Raw genomic sequence first — 22094 nt, 5'->3', positions numbered from 1 at the left:
CCATCGTCCATTTAACAATCTTCTTGTCCATTTTAAACAATAAATAAAATAGATTAATATTGCATAGAAATATTGTCAATATTTTTGCAAATGTTATATTAGACTTGAAGCATTAAAGCATGGCAACATTGTAGTCTCGATGCTCGGAAATATTGAGTTCATATTGTCATTGAATACAGCGGTAATTTTTATTGTGATGATCTGGAGACAACGTTGTAATAATTAATAATATTTGTTCTAAGTACAAAATATTTAATACTATGCGAGAATGCTAGGTATAATATCGTTTCATTATTGTCTCAGTAATATAACATTTGATTCAAATAATTTTTTAACGTAGGGTTAACAATGGATATTGGGTTTTTACGCCTAATACCCGTGATATTTAAAGTTATTTAATATTATCACACAAAATAAATATCACTTACATCCAAACATTACAATCCTTGCCAATTAATCTTTTGATTTCTGTTCATTAGAGTCCACTTACACGGAAAAAAGAGTTTGGCCATAAGAAACAAAACTACGGTTACGTCAACTGAACTGGTAGGTTGACTATGGACTGACCGAATGCACAGTTTATACAGTAACCGAACTCACTTGGTTAGTAGAGTTCGGTTCCTTTAAACAGTATGTTGGGTTAGCAGTATTGTGTGTCGTTAGATTATACCAACCAAACGGTTTGTTTAAAGAAACCAAAATTCTTGAATATTATTTGAGGGGTGGGGGGTGATAATTAAGAGTGGTTTATGAATAAAATTAAAAATTGTTAAAATTTAAAATGATAATTTATTACAACTTTTTAAATATACTTTCAAATGTAAAAGTCAACAATCTATATTCTTTCTGAACTTACATTTCTAAATCTCTTTATTTATAAATTACATATATTACTCAAACTAAACACCGAAGACCAACATATTTTTTACCATTGCTTAATACTACTTTTATTGCGGGAAATGGACTTAACAAGTTATTAATTAAACAACACTGCCACTGCAAATCGTATTCTATTTCATAAGCTCCCATATTTGAGTCAAAACCAAGATTTGATAATTTTAAACAAATGAAACATACTTCATTTGCATTGGAATTAAATAAAATTTTCTTAATAATTCCAAATGTTGGTAGGATACCATTATCGCATAAATCTAAAATTATACACATTTCTTCTCTATACGTTATACCATTAAATGTAACCCACTTTACACTAACGCACGCATTATTTATGAAAGAGCCAGGTAAAGTATTTGAAAAATATTGATAACCTTCTAATAACATTATATTGTAAAGAATTTGACAGCGCCCAGACATAAGATCGGTTTTTAAACCTTCTTCAGATAGAAATCGGTAACATAATTGTAATTGTTGTTTAAGAGCAAGTGTATGTGTTACATTTTTTCTTGATCTTGTAGCCGATGCACTGTCTTTAACTTCTTTGTGCTTCCCTTCATTACGTATAGTACTAAGAAAAGAGAATGGTCCAGATTCAATTAAAATTTTAAAGTAATGATTTAAAATATGCATTTTTGGTTTTAGTGAACCAAATTGCTTTTGATAAAGGTAATTATGTTCTTTTATCAATTCTTGAAATTGTAGCACACGATTTCTTGGAAAAATTCTGCAAGATATAAATTCAATTAATCGACGCAATACAAGATAATATTTCCAAACATCATTGTCGAAAGGTACATAATCACCAACTAAAAAATGAAAACATAAAACGAATGTTCTCATTTCGTTGCCAGACATACGAAATTGAAGATTTTTTAAATTGTCTACTGTTATAATGCAGGGTTTATTTGAGAATCCGTTTACTTGATAGTTAAATCCTAATATTCGCTCATTTAAAAAATCAAGATCGAAAATTTTTTGCTTTAAAATAAAATACTGACATATAAGCGGCATTGCATAAGAACTGATTCCTTCATCAAAATCGTGTAGGGTACAAACAGCAAAATTCTTATAAGGATGAAAGTGATCTACATCAAGCCAAATGGATTTTTCTTTAACACCAGAAACGTCAAAACCATTATTAATATCTCTTTCATAATCTACTGGATTTCTTAAAAAATTACATTGCTCAGAAATATCTTTTGCACAATTACTTTTATGTCTTGTACAAAAGCGACAAAAATAATTGGCACTAAAGCTTCCAGAAAACCCTAATACTTCATTTAACCCTTTATTATCTCCCAAAATTAAACCAAGAAGAAAATATACTCGTTGAATACCGGATGCAGTATTAATTAATATCCCTTCTCGTGCAAGAAAATTCAACTCTTCTACAATAATTTTAAAGATATGGTAATTCCCATTTGGTAATTGTCTGTCTCGTGAATAATATAAACCAATTAAAAAAATGTTTTCCAATCGAGAATAAAATTCTGGGGGTAAGAATGGCATTGAAAGATATACTGATCCAACTTCACTAACTCCTGTGTGCGATCCTAAGGGATTATTAATTTCAAAATCATCTATGCCTAAAAATATAGGCAGAACTATTTTATTTTCTAATTCATAAATAGCCGATTTTTCTTTCCATAAATTTCCCTGAATAAAATTGCATATCTCTGTTTCTGAGCGTTTTAATTCGTTCATATAGTTTGAAATTATTTCAAAATTTCCCGGAAGTTCTAGAAATTTTTTCAAGATTAATCGCATAGGAATATGTTTTGCAATGCAATCTACTGATTCTCGAACAATTCTACCATTTTTAAATTTATATTCAATTCTTTCTCCTACTTTATAATCAACTGCAGAAATAAGATGACCGGATTTCTCAAAATATTTTAGTCTTAAGTACTCTGAAGAAAGAGAAGAGAATGAATTATCAAATTCATCTATTAATTTATGTATTTCATTTTTTTCGTTTTCTTGAAGAGTTGAATTGTTTAACACTATTTCGCATTTCTTTCGAAATTGTTGAAGAGAACTACTCATAAAATCACCAACATTATCAACCATTAATTGTACCAGACTTCGAGGAAAAGATGGTCGACTATAAAATTTCGCTAACAACTTAGAAGCTTCATGTGTCAAAAATTGAGGAAATAACTGTTGATTTTCATTCTCAACTGGATCATTAACTATATCAATTTCATTGTCAATGGGTTCTGGTTGCTCATGATTGACATTTTGAATATCATTAACAGGGAGTTCTATTCCAATAGGTTCATTATTTTCTATTTGAAGATTATTGACAAAATTATTACAAAATTTGTGATAACACTTGTAGTGTTTTCGGATTCTAGACCATGAAGAAAAGGTTTTTTTAAATAAACAATCAGGTTCAGCACACATAAATGATGATGCAGTGGACATGTTATGGGTTATTTTATAATGTATCCATAAAGCTTGAATGGATGGAAAGAAAGATCCAACGTTACATTGAAAACAATTAGGCATTTTATTTTTAGTTTAATCAACACACTTTAAATCTTTAATCAAGGAAGTTAAACTATGCATATGCTTACTATTATCCCACTTTGTTTTTATACCGTATACACATATTTGAAGAAGTAACCAAAGAGGTTCGGCATGCTTGGGATATTGAGCATGAATCGCTTGAAAAATCTTAAATGTAACGTCGATGGCTTTTACAGGGGAATCTACGTTATATAAGATGTTGTCTACTGAGATATAACAGTCAGTTATATTGTGTAAATCTTCTCCTACAATCACGGCAAAAGGCTGAGTTGTCTCTTTTCTTGCTGTTGCTCTGTCTCTTACTCTCTTAATGGCCGATTTTATGTCACTAGCACTCTATAAAAAAGAAATATGTATTATAAAATGTAATTTAAACACTATTGATACTTAAATAATTTAATTACTTACAATCACATGTATCAAAAATCCTTCTTGAATGACTTCTCTTGTGGGTTTCCAGCTTTCATCACCATCATTAATTAATTTTGGTTTAACTAGCATACACAATTTCATTAGTAATTGAGCATCGCTTATTTCATCTACAAATTATAAAAATAACAAATTAGTTAAAATTGCATCTTTATTAATGTAAAAGTTAGTTTAAAATTTAACTAACCATTACTGTTTGATTTAAACAAATTGCTGTTATCACGTTGAAATACCGAGAGAAGTTTGCTTTTAAAAGATGGCCATAAAAACAATAAGTTTTCTTCAGTTCCTGGGTACAACATAGAGTAATCCAATTCAAGCTGTCAAAAGAATTACAAATTATTTACATGAAATAGAAAAAGAGAAAACAATCCTTTAATTATCAGTAAAAGCGATAAGCTTATTCTAAATATCTTTGAAAATTTGAAAATCAATTGCCACTCACCAAAGTGTAACCTAAAGCCTCCTTTATTCCTCTATACTTTGTAATATAGAATGTAACTTTATTAGAAATTGTAGTCTTCTCTTTTCCTCCTTTCGTTTTTGAAGTTACAGTTGCAGTTGAACGAATTTCCGTCATTCGATAATCGTGAGTGTCTCGCCACTTTTCAATGCAATCTTGCCATGGTATGCATGTTATTGAAAGAGAATTAATTTTATTTAAAGTATCTGCATCTGGAGTAACGGCATTAGTCAGAGCATCATTATCAGTAGATTTTTGACTTGAGTTTTTTCTGGAAGATTGAATCCCAGAACGAACAGCTCTTTTTCTTATATTATAGAACAAGTCCACTAGTTTTCCAGAAGCACTATACTTTTTCCCAGCTTCATTTTTATAATACGGTATATAGTATGTTTCCTGAAATCAAAAAATGTTGATAAGACGAGATTTTTATGTCATTAAATATGGATGTAATAAAGAATACTATAATATATATACCTTATTTTCAGAAGGAAAAAGCAATTCGATGCCCTCAGAAAGTTTCAAAAATTGTTCTCGATGTATCCTGTAAAAAAGAAATAGAGTTATATGGACGTAATATTTGTTACTTTTTAAATAATTTTTTACATACTGTTTCCAAATATCTCATTTGAATTCCTGTGAAAGAACACACTCTGCAACAATTTGCTGTGTTCTTGACCTTAAGAATCCTTTCGATTCATACTCCGCAATTGCCAAATTCCCACGAATGTTATTAATAAGACATTCGTAGATTGGACCCTACAACAAAATAAAAAATGTTTACTACATGTTCATAAAACAATAACATAAACAACGATAGGACAATAACAACATTAATCTGAACAAAAAAATTATTACCTCTTTAATAATAGAATGATGAGTAGAATCGGAACTAACTTTTCTTCTTTTTTCAGGAACAACCGTTGTTACATTTGCAGAACGTTTTTCCGCTTTCAAAGTATTTTGCACTTCCTCTTCTAATGTAAAATCTTCCAATTCGTTTCTTTCCGAATTTGAATCTTGAGGGTTGTATACTTCTTCTAATTGTCCATCAGGACCAATCTCATAGGTTCCTTCAATATCACTTTTTAATTGTAATGCATTATTGACCTTTAATCATTTGAAAAATAAATTTAGAAAACAGTAATGATTTATTTATCTTCATCTTTAAATAGTTTACAATAATTTTTTTTATTAAATTAAGTAGTGTACATACAGGTGTTGAAGCCGGTTCATTATTTTCTTTATCGTGAATCCAATTATTGTATAACCTTATAAATTTAGAGTAAGGTCCCACTTTAGGAAATAAGTCAGAAATTTTTTCCTTTTCCAAAAATGGGAAAGATTCATCATCGATTTCTTCATCTAATTAAAAAACGCTTATTAAAAATTGTAATATTGTAATAGCACAGTAATATATTTTACATGAATTTAATTAGAAATTTTAATGAACTTAGATTTTTGAAAAATTTAAATAATTTAAATTCTTCTAAAATCAGTTAAAATAATTGAATTTTGAAAAGGTTTCAAATTAAAATCTTTAAAAATCTGAATGTTACATGTTTTTAACTAACAATTCTGTTAATTAATATTTTTTGGTAAATTTTAATTGCGGATTTTTTTTGAAATTATTTAAAGTTTTTATTTTGTAATATATACTTAATTGAAGAATTTACGAATAGTTAAAATTGTGTAAAATTAAATTGTAAACAAATGAATTTGAAAATTTTCAAAGAACTTTTTCAAAAATTATAAAAATAATGCATTTAAGGAAGAATTTTAGTTAAAAACATAAAAAAAAATTAATTTGGGAAATTTTACAAATTATTGCAGAAATTCAATTATTTGTTAAGAGTAATTAAGAGTAATAATTTTCTTCACGAATGATTTTTACTATCTATTTTAGTAAAATTTTTCAAAAGAATTTAATTATTTAAAATTTTTTTTGATAAAATGCTACGTAAACATTTAATTATTTTCATAAAGAAAAAAAAATTTCACATAATTAAAAATAAAAATTAAATTAAAAAAATTAATTAAAAATTAAATTAAATTAAAAAAAAATTAATTAATTAATTAATTTTTAATTAAATTTCACAGAATTTCAATTATTTACAAATTTTTATAAATTTTATAAATTTTTTTATTATATACAGGGATTATATTATTTATAAAGTTTTAATAAAATTATTCACAATAATTCAGTTGAGGGGTTGGATGCTATAATGTGTTACGCGCCATTCACTTACCATGGCGCGTAACACATTATAGCATCCAACTCTTCAATTATATTCATAAATAATAATATATTTTACAGAGATTCAATTATTTTTATAAATAATAAAACTCATCGCGGAAATTATATTATTTTTAATACAATTTAAATCGAATTTCTCAAAAATGGAATTATTCATAAAAATTTTCTTAAAATTCGTCGAAAGAATTCAATTATTTAAAAAATTGTTGATGAAATTCTTTAAGGGAATTGAATTTTAAGAAACATTCAATTATTCAATAAATTATTTATTTTTGTTTTTAAGTAATTGAATTCTAGTAAAACTTTCTAATAAAAATTAAATTAAAATTGAATTTTAGTTAAAGATTTTAGATAATAATTAAATATTAAAAGCATGAATTTTTAGAAATAATTGAATTTAAAATTAATTCTTGTGAAAAACTTTAATTCTTTTATTCTTAAAAATAATAATTGAATTGGTATTGATTTTATAATCTCAGTCATCTTTAATTATTATAGAACATGAAGAAACGATTACTCCGAGTCTTCGACTTATAGTTATTGATATCTTCATGTTTTATAGTTATTAAAATTTAATTTGTAATTTTAAGTTAAAATGTTCTTTTATTTGACTCGGACTGGTTATATTCTTGTCGGTAATTGATCCGTAAATGGTCCGTAATTTTTCATTTTTGGTCCGTAATTAAATTAATTAAAAAATTTCCAAATAATCGAAATTCCATAAAATTGAATTATAAACACATGGATGTGACAATTCTTAAAGAACTTTTTTAAAATTAATTTAATTAAAGAAGAATTTTAGTTAAAAATAATAAAAAGTATTAATTGAATTGAAATGATAAAAATAATTTTGAAGAAGTAATTCTAACAATATTTTTATAATAATTATAAAATAGTGATTTATTTATTTTAATTAATTGAGAAGCCCAAAAGAAGAACTCGCTAAGCGCGCGAACGCACGCGCTAATACCAGTCAGGTAGCAGTGGTAGGCGCAGAGGCGCTCACTGCTCCCAGACTGACATTAAAGCGTTCGTCCGCGCGCTCGACTCTAATTCTAATTTACAATAAGACTTTCTTTTTATTGGGACAAACCTTTGTACACTACTTGCATTAAACATTATACTAATATCCCAGTATACTAATTGTATTTTATTGAAAAAAGCTTTTTACTTATTAAAGCTTCTTTCTGATAAAGAAGAAAATGTGAAATTTAACTTTTTGTTTATAAATTTGTTGAAAAAATCTCTTACCTTCAAATTTTTCAATGTATTTTTCCAAACCCCATTCACAAAGCAAAAGTTTGTAACTCATTATTACAGTTGAATATAATAAATTTATTTAATAGTATATAAGAATATTAAATATTATATTATTTATATTCTTTTATTTCCAATATAAAAAATGCAATATCAAATTAATCCAGAAATTGCACTTCACAAATTCACAAACTCACAACACTTTCCACTTTTAAGAACAAGATTACTGTAAGAGTAAATCCTGAAGACTGAAAATGCTTTTGTCCTATAGCCGAAAATCAGAAAAAGACTTGACAACGTTGAAAAAGGAAAGCATTTGACAACATTGCATTTTCATTTTTCCATATTTAAAAAAATTCAAAGATCTAAAAACCCTTGCAAAAAAAAATTCTGAAATTTGAACTACGCTCGGTCAACCGGTCCCAAGCGCGTTAAATACAGCGCTGAAATTGCTTCCAGATGTCAACGGTCCCATGTTAACCAGCCCAAAAAGTATCATAAAAGTTTAACCATTGTTACTATCCAAAACGTGACACACAATGAGGGAAAAAGATTATAGTTATAAAAAAATATAAATTAAATTTTTTTGTTTATTACTGTATATAAAAATAAATAGATATATTTATTTTTTTAAATTATATATTATAAATATACATACATATGTAGGTATATATTCATAAAATGTAATACTGTTTTATCAGTTTTTAATTCAAAATTCTTTGTTACCAAAGCTTCAAAACCTTTCAGGCTATACACATACGTATATACGCTTGTTAAAGTTAGTGAAATATTTACCATTTTTTATATATTGAGAGTACATTTTAATTCATTTTATCCTTAAAAATAAAAATAATAGTAATAACAATTTTATTGGTTTAAATATAGGTATTCTATTCTTGAATTTATAAAATAGTTCTAAGTTCAAATTGCTTAAAAATAAATTGTTGAAAAATTTTCTAAGTTCAAATTGCTTAAAGAATAAATTGTGGAAAATTTTCTAAGTACAAATTGCTTAAAGAATAAATTGTGAAAAAATTTTCTAAGTTCAAATTGCTTAAAGAATAAATTGTGGAAAAATTTTCTAAGTTCAAATTGCTTAAAGAATAAATTGTGGAAAAATTTTCTAAGTTCCACTTCTTAAGTAGTGGGGATAGAAGAAACTGCTTTGCTAGTAACAGTTTGGTGGTCATAAACGAACATTTGGTTCCAATAGTCACACTAATATAACCATTCAAGTTCCGTCCTAAAAACTAAATCTCTTGGGTTAACACAACTATTCACTTGTTTCAAACAACCTCCATTCAGTCAACCAAACTCAGTCTGGTTATAATAGGCTAACCATTTTTTTCCGTGATACTCCTTGATAGTTTTCATCTTACTTGTCACCCACCGCAAAAGCACAAAATTGTTTTTTTATATTTTTATTACATAAATTTTGTTTAAATCAAATTTTATTCGACACTTTCAAAAAATGAGTGGAAATTTTGTTGTAGTTGACGAAAAACTAACTGCAATATGAGTTTTAGGCTATGTGATAGTTGTGTTTTCACTATAGTAAATTTTTGGGTGGGAAATTTGAAAATCCCAAAACCATATTTTGTGTATATTTATTCATATATACCTCTTCATATCCACTAAGCTAAACATCTTTAAAGACTTACTTTTGGATTGCTAGCAATTTTTGGTCCCATTTTTATGATTGTCTACATATTTATGGTTTGTTTCCGGGAACGAAGAAGGAAATTTTTAGGACAAAGGAGATTTCTTCGAATTACTTACATTTATATTGTAACTCGAATTACAAAATCAATGTTTTAGTTTCAAACGAAGTTGGTGAGAAAGAAAGTAATGTATGTTAGGGTTAAAGGAAGGTTAGTAAGGTTGACTGTTTGAGAATCATAAAATTAAAAAGTTCTTTTGAGGTTCATAAGGTTTCTTTTAGGGTTGGAAATATATAACAATTGAAGGTTGATTAAACGTTAAAGTAATGCCATAAAGATCAAACAATCGTTAAAAGGTTTGAATCAGTTTTAAACTAGGTTCTTATGGTCCAATGTAAGTTGAACATTTCATCTCGGGATCAAACAATATTTTAGTAAATTTACTGTGTGAATGTTTGCTTGTGGTTCTTATGGAATTTTGGGGTTCAACTGTTCACTTCGGGGCTTTGGACCAGACTGTCTGTACCCAAACTTACTTATAGAATTTGTTAGGATAATGTTTACTAAAAATTGTAATAATTCATTTACTTTGAGTTTGCTACACCACAAGAAGGAGCAAGAAAGGTTTTGCGTCTTTTACACACTGGGTTTTTGTTTTGAATTGCAGCGTCCCGATTGGGGGGGGGTTCGGGGAAGAAGCCCCCCGACAATAAAAAAAACCAACTCAAAATATTAATTTTTAATGACAATAAAAAGTAAACAATTTGTCTCAGTAGTAATGTTGAAAAAACTTTAGTGTGGCCTACAAGGAGAACAGCGCTTCGGGGGGCGAAGTTCTCGGTTAACATTCACCATTCCTTAAATCTTCTTAAATTACTTTATGAAATTAATCACTCTTCATAATTTCCGTTTCACGTTTTTAGTAATCTTGAGGAATATTAAGGTTAGGCATCATCTGCTGTCAACAACATTGCAGCATGTGCAGTGGTATCTCTTCATATTTGCTATAGTTATCAAATATTTATGTCAGGTTGGTACTAGTTCTTTAGCAGCTTATGGAAGTTGGGGTACACTGTGCGAGAAAGTTCGATGTCCCCTCTTTTCTCGCACTAGTGCGTCAAAAACGATACTTTAGTCGAGTTTTTGACGCAAGATGTTACAGAGAATGAAGTACAGCAGCAGATCCAGGGGAATGGGATCGAGGTCATGACCACCCCCTTCGAAGTTTATTTAATTTTTTTTAGCACTTGCAGGCAATTGGACTCTTGTCAGACAAAATATACACGAGCTGACCCACCCCCTATTCTGAAAGCTGGATCCGCTCCTGATGACTTATAAGTCCCAGACCCAACCTTTACCTCAGTCTGGTTAGGGTACCTTGATCTTCGCGTGGGGTACCCAACCACTCCAGTTTTTCCTTCTAGGATTAATATTCCCTATTTACAATGTTCGAATTGAATAGTTCAGGAATTTTGAAGGGATGTATAACAATATTCTATTGAAGAAGTATTTTTTAGACAATAAGAAAAATTATTAAATTTTAATGATGTGTTTTAATATATGGAAGAGTAAGAAAAAAAAGACTGTGATCGGTACACCCGTTACATTCCTCTCTCGCTCACACTATCGTTGTCGTTCTTTATCTTGTTCGTCGGTCTCTCCTTCGGGCTCACTCCTCTCGGGAGGTTTTAAAATGCTCCGGTAGGCAAGCGGACCTACGATATGCTACCGCTCTCGACTGTGGGCGCGTGTGAGTGACGAGAACCACGATAAAAAGAGAACGCCCCGAGTGAACACACTACACTCTGAGAGCGGTATATAGAGTGAGATGCGAAAGGTCGGTGAATATTGAGGGAGTCGGATGTCTAGAACTCGTGGTTTGAAGAGAGAGAGAGACAAGGAAAGATCTTCTCTCACTCTATCGAAAGAGCAAAAGAGAGAGAAAGCTTTGTGCGCTTGCGGAAGAGAGCATCGGCATCGCTGACGCGACGGTAGCGAAGGGTAGAGGGGCGGGGTGAGGGGGGTGAAAATAGTGGGGGGGAGTTGAAGAGAGACGAAAGCTTGGAATATGCGGGCGGACAAGTGAGTTGGAGTGGCAACGTGCCTTATAGCAAGACTCGTGAAGGTATTTGTGTGTGTGTTAGGGGGCTACCGACGCGCGCGCACACAAACACAAGAGTGGAATATATACGCGCTCGGATGGGGTCCCGGTTTGGATCGGCCTGTCCCGTCCCGTAGAGTATCGCTCGCCACCCGCTATCCGCAGCAGTTTCAACCAAGCCGCCAGTGTCCCACCGCACGCCGAACCGTTTGCACTCAGAAGCGATCAGGGAGCTTCCATACAGAGAGTGACTCCCGCGCACCGCGTTCGTTTCCCCTTTAACCCCCCTCTCTCTCCAACATCGAGGTCCTTGTTCCTCACACTCCCTCTCTCTCTTTCTCTCTCTTCCACAGACTCACACTCAACTCTCGCTGTTGAACACTCTCGGCGCCGCATCGGTACCTCTTCCTCTCTTGGCTGTTTCACTTGTTCTCATTGCACCCCAACTCACTCACTCCTTTCCAAGCCGTTGCAATCCGCAAGTCTCGTTTTCTCTCTCTCTCTCTCTCTTTTCCCTTCCCACAAATCTCGTCTCGCCCGTAACTCGTGGTGTGCTGTATTGCTCTCCCACTGTCACCTGATCGCGGGACGACGCTTTTCGCGGGTGAAATACCGCTCGGCCACTGAGTCAACTGAGTGCTACGATAGGAGAGTGCCTCCCCGCACCTCTCTGCCCGGCGCGACTTTGCCTGTCACTACTAACGAAACTCTCGTTGCGTGTAGGTCGAGTGTCAAGTGTGACGAAAAAAAAAAACAACAGACCAATTGTGCAAAAGTTTCTTTCTTGTGATTCTAAATTTTATTTCATGTGCGGTGATTTATGAACCAAGAAAAGTTACCCAAATCTACAGGTCAGTTTTACAGTTCAAAAATATCTAATCTCTAAATTTAAAATAGCGATAATAATTAGTGTGTACCTTTTAAATTAAAAAACTTTATCATGCCTACACGCTTTTCGGAATTTCTTCTTTATTTTGCCCCAAAAGACCCATTAGAACAATCATTAAAGTCCAATACAATTCATCAAATTCTAAAACTGAATAAAATTCACAAAAAAATTGTATGATATACCTACAACAGAGAAAATCATAAAACACAACCAAAAACACTATTTACTCTTAAAAAAAGCAACAATCAAAGATTAAAATCAAAATTTTTGAGACAAAATTAAATTTCTAACATAATAACATCATAAAGCTTGTAATTTCTTGACCGAAGGCCACAACAAAGCGGTCCATAATTAAATAAAAATGCATTTAACGCAATGGTAACGAAGGGAAAAGGGGTCTGAAATTACGAAAAATCTAACAATTGCAGAATAGTATTAGATGTCCTCTATAAACAACGTTACTAATTTAGGGGAAAGGGGGTCTAAAAACTATCAAAAGTCGAACAATTGCAGAATAGTATATAGAGGTCCTCCAAAAACTACGTTACTAATTTAGGGGGAAGGGGGTAAAAAATCTATAAAAATATACTTAACGCAATTGTAATGAGGGGAAATGGGATCTAAAAATTATCAAAAGTCCAACAATTGCACAATAGTGTTAGAGATCCTCCATAACCTACGTTACCAATTTAGGGGGGAAGGGGTCAAAATTCTATAAAAATGCAATAGTAACGCATATAGTTACGAAGGGGGAGGGGTCTAAAAATTATTAAACGTTTAAGAATTGCAGAATAGTTACTAGTGGTCCTCCGTAACAGCGGTTCCACATGGAGGCAAAATCGCAGCGACGTTGCGATTGTCGTGCTCCCACCATCCCATCTACTCAATGCACTCCCCGCCTGTGACGTCATGAGGGGAAAGCATTGTGTAGATGGGATGGTGGGAGCACGACAATCGCAACGTCGCTGCGATTTTGCCTCCATGTGGAACCGCTGTAAACTACGTTACCAATTTAGGGGGAAGGGGGTCTAAAAAATATGAAAAATTAGTAAAGTAGTTTACGCAACCTTAAATGGAATAAAATTTATTGTGAGATAATAATTATTATTTTTAAGAATTAATATTTAAAATTATAAAAATTTACATATATAGTCAAAGAAGAGAATAAAAAACATCTTTCTTCGTCTCGTCTAAAATTTACAGTTTATACCTTTCCTCAATAATAAGGTCTTTTAAAGGGGGTTTTTTTTATTAGAAATCTGAGCATTATGTCAAAGCATAGCTTGAAATATTAAAAACGCTATATAGTGTCTCTTTGGTAAACTTGACGATTGTCGCTCCTCCGCTTTTTTAGTCGACTCGCGCGCTTATTGAGCCGTTAACGAGGGCGGTCTCTTGTTCAAGTAGAACTTCACGGTCGAAATCGCGATCACGGCTTGTCATAGTTTTATTACTTAGAATCACAAAATTAACAGTGTTTTATTGCTTTGTTGCAAAGAAGCAGGAACATTTAACAATTTATTTCCAATCGAAGGTGCGCGAAAAAATTTGTTTTTGTAAATTTTAATATTAATAGATACGACAAAACGAATTTCAAATAGAATTATTTTTTTAATAACATTTTCTTATTTCCGTTCCCGTGTTTACATTGAAAGGAATTTATAACTCACATGCCTTGAAATAAATGTTAAATAAATAAATTAAAAATTGAATATGAACTCTGTAAATTTATAAATATAAACAACACTATGAAAAATAAATCTTACTTTCAGTCTACTTTTGACTAAAACCGTTTATACATTTTAGGAACATTTTTGACTGAATTTTAGCCTTGAGAGTATTATTTTAAGTCCTAACAAAGACTTAATACAGTTTTAAGCTTAAAAATAGGGTACTTTTCAAACATTTTGGTTTTAAGATGTAAACGGTGTCAGACTTTGTTTTTTCTTTGTATATATAGTTTTAAGCCTAAAAATTAGGCTATACTTTTAAGGCATTTTTGTTTTATAAAATGTAAATGGTTTCAGACTTTGTTTTTATGAATTAAACATATAAATGTTTCTTAAAAGACTCGTTTTGAAAATGTTAGTCTATTACTACTTCAATTAAAATATGTTTGCTATCTTGAAAATTATTTTTAAAAAATTTTAATTATAATCCAAGGCATTTCTTGTATTTTGTTATTGTTTACGTGCAAAAACTTTTCATACGGCACATATTTCTATGATTCTTTTTTTCATTCACAAAATTACCCCTATGTTAAACTATTTAGTCGATCAATCACGATGAACTTTAAATGTGTCGAACTCATTTATAAAAGAACACGCAGCTGTGACATTTATATGTACTTAAAAATAGGGCAACTTTTTGTCACACAAATTATGCATGAAGTATTATGAATATAAAATGTACTTTCTATCGAAAACGTATCATTTTTCTTCACTAGAAATGGTGTTTCGAAAAAAATTCAAACAGTTTTTAAATTTTGAACTTCATTCGAACCGTACGAATGTGATTAATATTCGACTTACTTTTTGCTTTTGAATTAGTAAATAAATTTTACTAATAAATTAGTAGAAAATACGACTATTTATTAGAAAGAGAAGAAATAAGAGTAGAATTTTTCGAAATGGGGAAAAGATTAGCAGAAAAAAGAAATAGGGAGCTTTTTTTTTTGCTGGTTATGGAAAATGAAAAATAATTCGATAGAAGCTTCAACATCAGTCAGAGCAGGAGATAGCGGTACTTGTTCCGGTGTGGCCGGCGCGGGCCGGTCGCCACACCCGCCCGTTTGGGAATTCGACTTATCGTCGCTCGACACTCTCTCGAGTCTTTGACAGTGCATATGTATATACAAATACAAAAACCAGCGGTTCAGCTCTACTCACTAACGAACGTCGTCGGGGAAAGTCACACAATTCACACTATTCACACATGGGCGGGTAAAAATGTAGCTGCCTCTCAAACGGTATATGTAGCGCTCCAGGGGTTGTATATATATAGTTGTCTCCGTATACACATATCCGATCTTATCTGCTTGCCCGTATGCCGCGCGATATCCGATGGGCGGTAGCAATAAAATCGCGAGTAGGCGATAAAAAGAGGTTGGAAAGTAAAAACCGATCTTCTATATATTGAACTTGATGTATACGTATGTGTACTCTAGTTCAATCCTATATATATATAACGGAAATCTACGTCTCTTCAGCTTCCAGGATGCTCCAGATTCTGTTTTTGATTCTTCAATTTTCCACACTGGAAAAAATTTATTTATATTTTTTTCGAAACATTTATATCGTTCTTTGAACTATTTGCCCTTAATTTTTATCATTATTGTCAACATTTGACTTTTCTCTAATTTTTAGACAAAATTTTGACTTTTTTCCTGACCCTAAAGAATATTTTGATTCACTCTAAAAATTATTAGATACTCAAAAAAATGTATTCTATTATATTTATTTACGAATTTTTTTAATTGTAAAATTATTCAAACACACCAACAATTTAATCATTATTTTTCCAACTAAGATTTTCAAAAATTTCAAATTCAAACCTCTTTGAAATAATTTTAAAAAATTTCGATTTATCTTTTTGAGAAAAATTAGTTCCAACTAGAATTTTTTAATAAAAGTATGAAAAATTCAGATTTTTAAAGATTTTAATTTGAAACCTTTACAAAATTCAATTATTTCTAAAAATTACAATTATTCGTAATTTCTGAAGATTCAACTATTCGTAATTTATGAAAATTCAATTATTATCTATAACTTTAACTGAAATTAATTTTTAAATTAATTTTTATTAGAAAACTCTTTGAGGATTCAATTATTGGAATACAAACATAGATAATTTATTGAATGTTTCTTAAAATTGAATTCTTCTACATAATTTTAATAACAATTTTTTAAATAATTGAATTCTTTCGACGAATTTTAATAACATTTTTAAAAATATAAAAATGTTTTTTAATTTAGTTTCATTTTTTTATTTGATTATTTTACCAAATAAAAAAATGAAACTAAATTAAAAAAACTTTTTATATAAAATAACAAAAAGATAAAAAATTAACATCGAACAAAAAAATTTTTAAGAATAATTATACATTTTTCGAGGAATTCGATTAAAATTGTATTAAAAATAATTTAAATTCCGCAATGACTTTTATTATTTATGAAAATAATTGAATTATTGCGAAGAATTTTATAAAAAAAAGTGTCAAACAATTGATTTTTTTCGAAAAAATTTATGCAAATTCAATTTTTAATAATTGAATTCTCGTGAAGTTTTTATTATTCTAGAAAATAACTGCATATACGATTAGAACTTTATGTCAAAACTGTTTTTAAATACACAGGAAAAAAAAGTCTGACTCCGTTTACACCTTAAATTCAGCCTATGTATTTCACATAAGTCTGTCCTTGTTTAACGGGGCTGACTCCGTTTACATCTTAAATTCAGCCTCAAAAATAGGCTGAAAGTAAAACTTTTTTTTAGTGTGTAATTGAATTCTTTTGGGAAATTTTATTAAAATAGTATAGCATATTGAAATTATTGCATTAAGAAAAATTTTTGAAAATAATTGAAAATTTGCATTGAATTTCATTAAAATGTTTGAAAATAATAGAATTTTAATACTTTTGAAAATAATTGAATTCATGTGATGAATATTTTTTTATTTATGAGAATAATTTCCTTCCTCCGAATACCTTTTATTAGGTATTTATAAAAATAAACAAATCCCTGAAAAGAATTTTAAAATTTAGAAAAATAATTTCATTACTGCGAAGAATATAATTTTTGAATCAATTTCTATTAGAAAATTCTGCGAGAATTCAATTATTTGAATATAAAAATAAATAATTTATTGAATAACTGAATATTTCTCAAAATTAAATTCTCATAAAGAATTTTATGATCAAAATTTTAAATAATTGAATTTTTTCGACGAATTTTAATAATATTTTCAAAAATAATTACATTTTTCGAGGAATTCGATTACAAAAATGTATTGTATTAAAAATAATTGAATATCGAATAAAGAAAAAAAAAATTTTTTCTTTTCATGGTTTGTCATATTTTGCCCAACAGTTTGAAAATATAAAAAAAAGTTTTTTTCCTTCCCGTGATTTGCCATATTTTGCTATCAGTTCAAAATTTTGATAATAAATTTAAAAATTTTAAAGAACGTTTTTTTAATGCTTTGCTTTGTTGCCCATGGTTCAAAAATAAAAAATTTGAAAGTTTTTATGTTTATTTCAGTTGATTTAATGAAAACTGTTTTATTTTTTTTATTCTAAATTTCAAAAATAGTTCAAAGTGAATCCGTTGAGTTGATCATCTTCTTTTCAATTATTCATTTTTGATGAATTTTAATCAAATCAAAATCGATGTATTCGCTTCTTATTAATTATTATACGATATAAGCAAATCGATTTCTGGAGCTTGTCTGAAAAAAGGTACACGAAAACTGGAGATCCAATCTTTTCCAACTTGATTCAAGTATTAGTCAAGTATATAATGTCTTTACCGTACATATTTTGCAGCAGCAGCAGAAAGCTTCTCGCATATAGCTGAACTTGATTAAATCACTGACGCAAAGTAGATTACATGTTTTTACATGCGCTGTCATTTTACGAGTGAAAGATATGATCAGGATAGAGGAATTAGATTTAAAAACCGTTTCTGTAAAAGAAGTGCGGCATCTTATGTAGAGTCCCTTTCATCGCCAGACATCATATAAGATGAACTCAATTTTCAGCTGCTATTGAAATGTTTGATTGCAAATTAAAATTGATTATTTAAACTCTCAATCTTAATGCGGTAGTGAAATATTTTACTGACGAGTATATTAATAAGTATAATTTTCTTGTCTTGCAATTTCATTGATTTAAAAGTGAATAAAGCAAAGTGATGAATTGTTTTCTGCAGACAGATTGCAAATGTATAAATTTAAAAATTTAAGTATAGAATTCAAAGAACTTTTTGAAATTCGATTCTGCTTAAAAATTGCCACTAGAGGTTTTTTTTTGGGTCACTGATTACGAATGTATAAGTCATATTTGGAAGATTCATGTGTGACACCAAAAAACCTTGAGATAACAAGTTTCATGCAAATCAAATCGATTTTCAAAAAGTCATCCACCATATTGATTTCCCTATTTTGAAATCTGATCACGTAAAGTGGGAAAATTTAGCATCAGATTCGAATTTTGTGTGAAAAAATACGTTAGGACAAAACGAACTTTTATTTTCTGGTGCAAAGGATATTTTTCCATATATTTCAACAAATTTAACATCAATAGAACTTTATTTCGTGAAACGTTTTTCAAAAATATAACGTATAAATAACATCATATAAAAACCACATAGGAAATATGTTCTGAAATTAAAAGAAAAAACGTTTTCGAAACGAATAATAGTTAAAATTTTATTTTTGCCGCAGAATTGCAAGTCATATACAGGAGACTAAACCCAATTTCTTCCCTCTCACACAACTATGGTATATACACACGTGTCATTCTCGAAAATGAATAGGACCTGAATTGAGAGGAAGCTGTCGGAGAGTTAGCGCGTCACACGTTTTAATATACAATACAGAAAACGAAGAGGCGTGATGTGTGAGTAGTGAACATAATTTTGAATAACGACGAAAACCTACAACTAATTCAATAAAAGAAAAAAGAAAAGAAGAAGAAAAAATCGAAGCCCCTCGTTGGGATTTGGTGATGTACCAACAAGCTTGTGGATAGAATAACAATAACTAAATATAGTTGCGATTTAGTATTGCCTTGCAATATTGCTGAATGTTGCGCATTATCGTGGCCCTCTTCATTTTTTGGGATACTTACAACAATGATTCAAATTGATAATGTAAAGCTAGAAATTAAGTGAAAAACCCATTGTGCTGTACTTTTGGTGAAAATTCAATTAGTCTTTCTGTAGCAGTTGGATTTCGAAAGTGATGGATCGAATTTTCTCCAAAACGCCTGCGCTTATTCAGGAAGACAAACTTCTTCATCGTTTCGATAGTAATACTATATATAGCAAGTAAACTTATATGAAATCTGGTCCTGCTTTATGTACAAAGCGAGCTTTTCGCACTCATCTACTAAAACCTATACTATATTTACTACTTTTTTTACGTTATGCTACTATTTGGGTACTTTTTTTAAATTTCATCCACTAAAAGCTACTATTTCTGTTTTTTTGAGAATTTCCAGTACTTTAAATTCGCTAATACTAGAAATCAAAAAAATACTCTCAAAATTATAATCAAATTCTTTAAAACGATTCAATTATTTTTAAAAAATGTTCGAAATTCAATTATTTTTAATATATAGTATTTTCATCAAACTTTGCAAAAGAATTAAATTATTTTAAAAAAAAATTGATAAAATTAATCCAAAATTCAATTATTTTCATAAATAATAAAATTTTCACAGAAATTCAATTATATTTAAAATAAAATTTACATAATATTTATTATATTTCGAAAACATTAATTATTTAAAACAATGTTTATAAAATTCTTATAAAGAATTCAATTACTTTCAAAAATAACAAAATTTTTCACATAAATTCAATTATGAAATTCTTCGCAATAATTCAATTATTTTCATAAATAATCAAATTATTCTCAGGAATTCAATTATTTTTGAAAATTTTAATGAAATTCTCAGCAACTTATCAATTATTTTCATAAATAATAAAATTCATCGCAGGATTTCAATTATTTTTGATACAATTTTACTGGAATTGCTCAAAAAAATGAAATTATTCTTAAAAATTTAATTTCAATTCCTCGAAATAATGAATTATTTTAAAAAATGTTTCTTTAAAATTCTTTGGAAGAATTCGCAACCATTTACAAAAATATTAGAATTTTTCACAGGAATTAAATTATTTTAAAAAATTTTAATAAAATTCTTAGCAACTATTCAATTATTTTTATACATAATAAAATTCATCTCAGGATTTCAATTATTTTTAATACAATCTTACAGGAATTAATAAAAAATTCAATTATATTCTTAAAAATTTAATTTTAATTCCTCGAAAAAATGAATTATTTAAAAAAATGTTTTTTTTCAAATTCTTTGGAAGAATTCAATTATTTACAAAACCCAAATATTCGAATTTTTCACAGGAATTCAATTATTTTCAAATATTTTAATAAAATTGTTGGAAAGAAATCTATTATTTTTAATACAATTGTAATTAAATTTTTTTTGAAATAATTCAATTATTCTTTTAAATTTTAATAAAATTCTTCTCAAGAATTTAATTATTTACATAAATAATTCTTCGAAAGAAATCAATTATGTCGATAAATAACAAAATTATTCTCGAAAATTCAATTATTTTGAGTCATTTTAATAAAAATCCTTTGCAAAATTAAATTATTTTCATAAATAACAATATTCATCACATAAGAATTCAATTATTTTTAAAAGTAATAATTTTCTTCTTGGAAATTCAATTATTTTAAAAAATTCTAATAAAATCGTTCTCAAGAATTCAAATATTTTCATTATTATTTTGAATTTTATAAAAGTATTTTACAAATTAGGGAAAAAAGCTCGACAAAGACAAATTTTGATATAAAAAATACAAAACTTTAAAAAAACTTATGGAAATTTAGTAAAGTTATATCTAGAGATGTGCAAAAAGCTCGAAATGTCGAGCCGACGAGCCGAGCCAAGCCGGCTCGATGTATCGAGTACTCGAAATTTTCGAGTACTCGGGTAAATTCGAGTACTCGAAGTCACTCGAGTACTCGAAAAATTCGAGTACCTACTCGAATGGATTCGAGCTTTTGACTTACTAAAAAAACTATTAATAAGTAGAAAATTTCGAATTTATTCGAATTACTGAATCAATAAAGTAAAGAAATCTTTAATTTCAAAGTGTATTTCTATTCGCTAAATATAATATATGCGAAAATTGTATGAATTTTCTCTAAAACTCGAATTTACTCAAGGGCTCGAAAAAATTCGAGTACTCGAATTCCCTCGAGTGCTCGAAAAATTCGAGTACTCGAAACTATGCGAGCTTTTTACACAGCTCGGCTCGGCTCGAACTCGGCTCGAGCTCGAACTGATTAGGCTCGGCTCGGCTCGGCTCGAAAAATGAAAAGCTTGAAAAAGCTCGATCGAGCTTCGAGCTTCAAGCTTTTTGCACAACTCTAGTTATATCAAATATCAAAAACATTAATTAAATTTTAATATAACTTTATTAAATATCACATAAGTTTTTTTAAAGTTTAGTATTTTTTATATCAAAATTTCGCTTTGTTGCACACTTTTTCCCCTAATTTGTAAAATACTTTTACAAAATTTAATATATATATATATTCTGTCTCCGTATAGAATTTTCATAAAATTAGTCGAAAAAAATCAATTATTTAAAAAATTGATAATTGAAAATATAATAAAAATTCGCAAGAATTAAATTATTTTTATAAATATTTAAATTCTTTCATAAATAATAAAATTCGTCGAATGTAATTTTTGTCAGTTTTGTGAAGTTTAATTTTTCGATACCTACTTTTTTAAATTTAAGCTAATTTTTTTAGTGCGAAATCTGAGAAGGGCTCAAATTTAATAATA

At 29.1% G+C, this 22094-nt stretch overlaps 3 protein-coding genes across 5 annotated transcripts in view; 1 reads left to right on the top strand and 2 right to left on the bottom strand.

The window, feature by feature from the left end:
- Positions 1-414: 414 nt before the first annotated feature.
- On the bottom strand, positions 415-4840 carry LOC122502305. 2 transcript variants are annotated; one of them, XM_043612288.1, is made up of 4 exons: positions 4799-4840; positions 4304-4717; positions 3838-4178; positions 415-3765 (listed from the first exon to the last, which is right to left on the bottom strand). In XM_043612288.1, exon 4 carries the CDS (start codon positions 3406-3408, stop codon positions 895-897), a length of 2514 nt encoding a protein of 837 aa, XP_043468223.1. In that variant the 5' UTR covers positions 3409-3765; positions 3838-4178; positions 4304-4717; positions 4799-4840; the 3' UTR covers positions 415-894. The 2 variants fall into 2 exon arrangements, with proteins under 2 accessions (XP_043468223.1, XP_043468224.1); XM_043612289.1 differs by having other exon boundaries at positions 4304-4829.
- A 511-nt stretch (positions 4841-5351) lies between these two features.
- Positions 5352-7903, bottom strand: LOC122502306. Its single transcript, XM_043612290.1, has 2 exons — positions 7830-7903; positions 5352-5686 (listed from the first exon to the last, which is right to left on the bottom strand). Exons 1-2 carry the CDS (start codon positions 7888-7890, stop codon positions 5424-5426), a joined length of 324 nt encoding a protein of 107 aa, XP_043468225.1. The 5' UTR covers positions 7891-7903; the 3' UTR covers positions 5352-5423.
- A 3694-nt stretch (positions 7904-11597) lies between these two features.
- Positions 11598-22094, top strand: part of LOC122502302 — a 72268-nt gene continuing 61771 nt past the window's right edge. The window contains exons 1-2 of one of the 2 annotated variants that reach the window (XM_043612281.1): positions 11598-12448; positions 18929-19103. The gene's annotated coding sequence lies outside the window, so the exon portion shown is untranslated. The remainder of the gene's footprint in view (positions 12449-18928; positions 19104-22094) is intronic. The other variant, XM_043612280.1, reaches the window with a different exon arrangement.

Source organism: Leptopilina heterotoma, unplaced genomic scaffold (assembly GCF_015476425.1).
Source record: "Leptopilina heterotoma isolate Lh14 unplaced genomic scaffold, ASM1547642v1 Lhet_227, whole genome shotgun sequence".
In the NCBI taxonomy this organism is placed as follows: Eukaryota; Metazoa; Arthropoda; class Insecta; order Hymenoptera; family Figitidae; genus Leptopilina; species Leptopilina heterotoma.
The sequence above is the reverse complement of the archived record's forward strand: the minus strand, read 5'-3'. Positions and strand labels throughout refer to the sequence as shown.

Bases quoted from the DNA above. Each gene is read 5' to 3' on its own strand.
- LOC122502305 (XM_043612288.1), bottom strand. From the start codon at position 3,408: ATGCCTAATTGTTTTCAATGTAACGTTGGATCTTTCTTTCCATCCATT.
- LOC122502306 (XM_043612290.1), bottom strand. From the start codon at position 7,890: ATGAGTTACAAACTTTTGCTTTGTGAATGGGGTTTGGAAAAATACATT. The intron at 5,687-7,829 runs GTAAGAGATTTT...TTTTTTAATTAG, and splicing joins ATACATTGAAAAATTTGAAG to ATGAAGAAATCGATGATGAA.